This window comes from Syzygium oleosum, unplaced genomic scaffold (assembly GCF_021117445.2).
Source record: "Syzygium oleosum isolate NSW1041296 unplaced genomic scaffold, Sole_v2.1 Sole_v2.01, whole genome shotgun sequence".
NCBI classification, from domain to species: domain Eukaryota; kingdom Viridiplantae; phylum Streptophyta; class Magnoliopsida; order Myrtales; family Myrtaceae; genus Syzygium; species Syzygium oleosum.
The window spans coordinates 37,004,101-37,011,384 of NW_026607485.1; the positions used below are offsets into that span (position 1 = coordinate 37,004,101).

General features: G+C 34.0%; 1 protein-coding gene across 1 annotated transcript; it reads right to left on the minus strand.

The window, feature by feature from the left end:
- Nucleotides 1-229: 229 nt before the first annotated feature.
- LOC115682783 (probable calcium-binding protein CML22) lies at nt 230-2,602 on the minus strand. Its single transcript, XM_030607122.2, has 5 exons — nt 2,481-2,602; nt 1,647-1,889; nt 889-1,088; nt 620-794; nt 230-522 (listed from the first exon to the last, which is right to left on the minus strand). The coding sequence occupies exons 1-5, from the start codon at nt 2,494-2,496 to the stop codon at nt 341-343; spliced, it is 816 nt and encodes a 271-aa protein (XP_030462982.1). The 5' UTR covers nt 2,497-2,602; the 3' UTR covers nt 230-340.
- Nucleotides 2,603-7,284: the final 4,682 nt, after the last annotated feature.

Here is a 7,284-nt window from a genome sequence, read left to right on the forward strand (position 1 = left end):
GACAGTTTTGCCAATTTATTGACTCTTGTGAAAAAAAAAAAAACACTGGCAACGTTTCTTTATAAATACTTTGAGTCTCATTAGAGCAATATGGCATATAAAAAGTGAATACATGTCTAGGCAAATCCCTCCTATGAGTCCAGAGAGTTATATTTCCTCAAACCAAACCTGAGTACTTTGATTAAGCAACTAGTTGATATGACTTTTGCGCAAAACAACAAGGATGGGACAAGTATATATTCTGCATACAGACAGAGCATTTCAATTGTGTTTCTTGCATGTTCAAATCACATGTATAATAGTTTCATGTTGTCTCGTTTGATTTATAAATTTATGAATGTCACATGCTATCTTTTCTCTCGACTGGTATCCACGATGGAAGATCATCGCTGTAGACATCGCCGTCGCCGGAGCTGAGGCCGTTACCGTCTTTGTCATCGATTTCCACACCAACCCAATCAATGAAAGTAAAAAGGAACTCTCTAAAGGTAACGTTTCCTTTTCTACCCCAATCCATCTCCTCTGCACTCATTGAAAAAATAGAACGATGTCAACTATAATCTCGAAAACCAATCCTATCGCAATATTTGCATTATAACTAGGGTTTTGAGGTTTGTACTAAATCGTTTCCTGTTAACGTGCCGAGGAGATCTCTCCCTCGGTGAAGCCTCGTTCAGTGCTTTGAACACGTCTTTCTTCTTCAACTTCCCATCGCCATCTTTATCCAGAAACAAGAAGGCTTCAATGATCGTATCAAAAGTTGCTTCTACTGAAGGTGACCCTATCTTTTCCGTCTGGAAAATCATGTCATAGTGCTTAATACAATATTAAAATGGTTTATTGTTAACCTTTGAACTTTCAAGTAGATTAGATTAGAGATATAATTACCTCATCAGTTGATGCAGCTTCTTTCAAGAGATAGATGAGGCATAAAAGAACGATAAATTCTGTGAATTGTATTTCTTGGTTCTCATCAATGTCGCAAGAATGAAACAAGTCCTCCACATCCTTTTCGGAGAGATGAAGCTGCACTTCCTCCAAACATTTCTTTAATTCCTCTTTGTCAATTGCCCCGTTTGAGTCCTCATCTGCAATGAAAAGAAGAAATGAGGGAGTCTGTTGTTGCAATATTTATTGCATTCACATTTAATAATAATATTGCAACATAATTTATATCTACATAGGTGAGAGGATATTGCAATATATACTAATTACTCATAGTTATTAATGATTATACACATACAGATATAACAAAAGATTAGTTATATAATTTGTTACAAGTATTAAATTTAACTTATTTCGAAATCTAATCGCTCTTAAGTTTAGATAATGCCATCATCATTCACTATCTCATTGACAACCCTGAAAAATTAATAAATTCAATATCATCTAATTATAATCTAACTGAAGTATAAATCTTAATACAAGTGTATATTATACAACATGGATTTTATTATTTTTACCGAATAAGTTAAGAGAAATAGAACATAATGAACTAAATTGTGGGTTTCTTAGCAAACCAACAAAGAATTAGATATAAAATAATTATTTTTTTACTGATAATTAAGATAACACAACTAAATTTGAACACAAATACGGATCGCTTGTGCATGTACTCTTGTAATAACAAAATTGTTAAAACTCACCGTATTGCTGGAAAATGGCCTTAATATTCTTCAATCCCTCTTTGAATTGAGGAAACTTCATGATGATGCTATTGATTGTTTGGAACTTGTTATGCCTTGATGATGGTGTGTTCTTCACTTCGAGCACCTTCTTTTCAAGCTTCGTGTCCAATCTCTTGTACCTAATTTTTGAAGTACGATGGCAAAGTATGTTTCCCACTTTGTAGGATAAATATTTTAAGGAAGGACAAGAGCATGATTTGCCTGTTACAAAAGTGACTAGTGAGATATTGATAAGACCCACATCCAATTTAGTAAGAAATATTTATACAAAGTTAGTGATGAATATAGTAAGACTACTTAACAAAATTGTTAGCCTATATGTATATATATATTAGTCAATGGAAAACATTTTCATTGTTGACAACTAAATATTTTCATAAATAATAAAAATATTTTTCATTTATTCATTTTTATAAGGAATACACGCGATCATTTAGGAAAATGTTTCTCAAATAATTCATTTTTCACAAAAGAAACGGAGCCTTAGCGACAATATAGCTATATTCTATCCTGTTATTTGCTAAGCCAACACACAACACTCTAATAACATAATTACCAATATTTTTCATCCTAAGAATGACTGATTTACGTCTACCAATCTTTCATGAAAATTATTTGAAGGAATAAGGAAAAACAATTCAAATTATCTTATTGTTTTACTGGTTTTGCTTGTCACATGATTGAACAAATTCTAGATAATGACAATTCTACATATACAGGATAAAACAAGAACGAAATAAAATTTTTTTAAAAAGGAAGTAATTCTAACTAGTGAAAGGGATTAAGGATTACCTGTTTGATCTTTCATTGTGATTGTCTGTATTGGAGAAAGGAGATGGTTCTTCCAAGGGTTAAAGAAGGAAGGAAAGAGGAATGTTTCATCGGTGAAATGAAGAACATCACATATTGGAGAGAATGAAAAAAGAACCATTTAGAAGAATTATAAGAGATGCTAAAGTAGCTTTAAATTTAAGCATATATAAAAGTATTCCTTTCTTTTTGTTTATATTTTTTATTTTGTTTGATATAGAGACATTCCTTTCTTCATTGCACGACTAATCAAAACAAATCCTCTTCAAGCATATCGTCAACAAATAATAAGATAAAATAAGCTATTGAATAGGGAGAGAACTAAGTTGTTGGAGAAAAGGATAAGAGATAACGTAATTCTTTATGCAGAAAATTTTGAATTAAAGAATCTTAGATCTTTATGAATTTTCACAATAAGAGAAATGAAGATATACCTTTATCATAGCAATAACCTTGAAAATGATTGTTGTAGAAATAGGAGAAATAAAGATATCCGATTTCTCTCCCTTAACCTACTTTTTGTTTTACGTATGTTATCTTATGGAGGATAAAATATAACCTTTCATTGTCTTGGGTGGAGAGAGGACCAAACTCTATTTATAGAGGCTATCAATAGGTGCCTTCCATCAAAGTACATTCTAATCCTTATAAGAGTCACATCTTTTCATAAGAACGGTAACTTCTCATAAGAATTGCACCTCTTTATAATAGTTGCATCTCTTCATAAGAACGATAACTTCTCATAAGAATTGCACCTTTTCATAAGAGTTGCATCTCTTCATAACCACTACGTTTTAACATTTAAATAGTTATTAAACAATTAATCAATAATATCATGTGGGTCACAATTATTCTTACAAAAATTTCACTAAAAGTCCATAATAGAACACAATTGAATCCTAAACCTTTTCATAACAGACATAATATCCATCCAGTGTATATTGGTGGACCAAGAATTTTAAATACAGTTTTGAAATTTTTTATGCTTAACCGACATTTACAAAAATTGGAACTTAGGATGCGGGGGCACTACTAACCTTCTAAGTCTGCTGGTGGAGTCAACAATATATGAACTTGCTTAAATGACAGGAAATTGCCCACATTGCACAGCTGAATTGCACTTCCGATAAAGGTTTTGCGACTTCATTGTAACTTCTCTCAAATGTTTATAACTTGCACAAATCCAAAGGGTTAAAACTCGGTTTGAACTAATTAGTAAAATGTTGAAGATTTTGATTGCATCGATCGAAAGGATAGGAGCTCGACGGTGAAAGCTGCATTTCATAAAGGAAATTTTGAGAAAATTTACTACATGTTAGGCTATTTTGGGAATTTGGGTAATGCAAAAAGGCTGACAAAACTGTCCTATCGATTAATTAAGGTTGTTGGAATTATGAATTACTTTTCTGAGATTCGATTTAATTAGGGTGGGTAGATTACAAGTGCTTGTCGGCTATCCACCTCGTAAATATGCTTTGTCAAGTGAATAATTATTTGCAATAAACCATATACTCCCACAGGCCATGCTGTCCAGGCCTAACCATAGAGAGTTGCATAATCTGCTTGGCTAATTACTTAAATCTATAAGAGTTTTCTGCGGATGTTTGTGTAAAATCACATTCAATCAATCAACTTGTCATGGTTGATCCATCAATCCAAGCCTACCATAAATCTAAAAATTACAAAATTGGCTCCACCTCATTAATGAGGTCAATTAACTATTATTTTTAACATATATTCAAATCTTATATAGTATATGTTTTACAAATGTCTAAATCCGACATTTAAACTTGAGTTTTGTTAATTAATGATCTTGGGACTTTTAATTGCCGAATGCTAAGGAATCCAGAAGTCTTTTAAACTCCCCACACACGCAAAAGCCAAAATAGAAATCTCAAAACAAGTATGTATAATCTTCTTTCAAATGTGAATACAATGAAATGGAGCTAAAGAATAGTAGGAGAGCCAAGATTATCATTTAATCAATCAATTAATGAGGTTGTTCAATCAGTATTAAACAACTAGTGGTGTGTAGATTCTTCTAAGTTCACCGTCAAATAAAACACATGTCAATTAGCATATGCATACTCTAAAATGCGACCGGAATCTATACTTTATGCAAGTTCTTGGCTTACATACAAAACTTTCCATCTATTGCTTACTTATTTCTTGATCCTTTTATACTAGACCATCAATCTTTTTGTCAACTGCAAGATAGACTTATTTGACGATTCTACTTGGTGTATCAGGCAAAATTTGGGTTGTTTTGTGTTGAGATGTCAATGGACCGTTTCGGTTTGGGTCCCCGTTGACACCCGACCCGACCAGGGCATAAAGGTTATGTGTTTTTCATGACCCGATCTGAGACGCGACTCTCATGGAACCCAGACCAAAAAACGATTCGGGTTTATCAATTATATATTTTTTGTGTTTGGTGTTTCGTAACTACTGTTTACCATGATTGTTTTGGTTTCGAAACAAGTTCAATAACGTGTTTCTGATCAGTTCGGGTTTACGACCTAAAATTGAACCGAACTATTAGAGGCCCATTATTTTACATACCACCCAAACATAAAAGGAGTCCCACTCCGAAAAGACCCAAAAAAATTTATTCGATTTGGTTCAGATTTCGGTTTGGGCGGCTCTTTTTTGTGACCCCTATTTCTGGCCGGAATCAACTATAAGCGATGACATGGATTTGGAAACGGTGAGTTAATTCACAGTGGTATTTCAATCTAATGTAACCCATTGCACGAGGCCAATTCTTTGGTTCGTAAAGGAGCGATCTCCTGTGCTTTACCGGCTCCCGACCAGCCTCGTAAATAGTAGAGTAGCAAAAATAATCGTAAATGAATGAGAAAAATTAAGATTGAGATCAATAAACCTTGGGAGAGTCTATGCGACGCGTTGGTGCCACCTCGCGAGAGGATTAGTTGCACCAGCTTAGTGATGTGGTAGCCCTCATGAGGATCATCTCGAGAAGGTCGCTACATATATGAAAACTGTCACATACGAGCTTCTACAACAGTAATGTAGCATATTTTTCTTCTGCACTTCTGATCTTCCAACACTATTATTATGTTGTCCCAACGTGTGTTTCTTTCTTTTCAATAGTTATGAGGTGATTATAATATTTGACACGTGAATCTCTTCACTTGGTATCTTCATAGGTTCATATCACACAAGATAGCATAGACTCATAGAAGATCTTTATTATGCGATATCCTTTCTGCATTCACTCAGGGAACTCTTCAAATACTTTGATAATATTTTGTGATCGTCAGAATAATCTAAGGTATTCCAACATTAGTTTTCAAATTGTCCAACACTAGAAGCCCCTGTAACATTATGCAAGACCTATGAACTGATTAAGTCGATATATTTGGTCTGCATAGGTGACCATAGCTCAGAGCATTTTATATGCAATTGGTGGGATTCAAACCGGTAAGCTCTAACTCCTGAGCTAGATATCCTCAACATTTCAATCAAATGTGTCAACCTTGGAGATTTTTCAGTAGCTTCCTACTTTCTCCATTGATGTATCCTCAAAATGCTCTCAAAAGTGAATGCAGGTTTGCTCAATGTTGGATTAATTTTTGTAATTTGGATGTTTCAACTACTGTACCTGAGTTTTTCAGTCCCAATTTACCATCTATAATCTGGTTAAACGTTTGATTCTCAGATTTATGTTCTTCAATTGCATCATTTAAATCCATGTGCAATAACTGCAAAGATCATCCTTTCTCGTTTTGGATCTTTCGAGCAAATTTCACGAACGATTGGAATGCTTCATGCTTGTAAGACAAAAACATCATCCATGTGAATCGTGAATAGTCATCAACATTCACCAAGTAATATCTTCTTCCTCCAAGACTTATGGTTTTCATTGGTCCAAACAAATCCATGTGCAATAGCTACAAAGATCCGTTAATGGCAATAGTCTTTATTGAATTGAAAGAAGATCTTACCTGCTTTCCCAAAGTGCATGCATTGCAAGAGTCATACTTGCCATAGTTAATTTTTGGTAAACTATGGACAAGATCTTTTGACAATCTTGGAAATTTACTTCACATTGATGTGACCTAATTTCTTGTGACAAAGATCACATTCATCTAGTAAATATTACCATGCCGTTTGCCTATGAAGGATTGTGTCTTGTCTTGGCTTATGCCAACGCATCTACCTTCTTCGAAGCTAATTTTGTATCCCTTGTCACATAGTTGATTGATGCTTACAAGATTGTGATTCAAACCTTTGACAAGTGAAACGTCTTCAATGACCAGATTTCCCAATCTGATGTTTCCTTTGCCGATTATCTTTCCTTTATCCTTTCCTCCGAATATGACATTTCCTCCATCTAATTGAGTAAGGCTTTCAAATTTGGTGCTGTCTCCTATCATATGTCGTGAACAACAATTATTTAGATACCACTTGTTTTTATTCAAGATCACCTGCAAACAAGAGAACTCTCATCTTTTTGTTGGTATCCACTTAGGCTTGGGTCCCTTCTTGTTAGACTTTGATACTCTATCCAATCTCCAGTGAATGTTTTTGGGCTTCGTCTGCTCTTTTGGACATTCTAGTTTGAAATGACCATATTCATTGCAGATTGAGCAATCAAGAAATTGCTTACCAGTAGATTTTGTGAAGTGTCTTGCATATTGACTCTTATAAAGATTTACAAAAGGTTTTTGTTTCGATTTTTCTTTGACTTTTGGAAAGGGATTCTTCTCATCATCATTTTCCTCGTACCTTAAACCACATTTGTTGTAGTGAGAAATCTGAA

What these genes read in the sequence shown, in the direction of transcription:
- LOC115682783 (XM_030607122.2), bottom strand. An exon ending in GGCCATTTTCCAGCAATACG is followed by an intron (nt 1,089 to 1,646) that starts GTGAGTTTTAAC and finishes TTTTCATTGCAG; the next exon opens with ATGAGGACTCAAACGGGGCA. An exon ending in CGTTAACAGGAAACGATTTA is followed by an intron (nt 523 to 619) that starts GTACAAACCTCA and finishes CAATGAGTGCAG; the next exon opens with AGGAGATGGATTGGGGTAGA.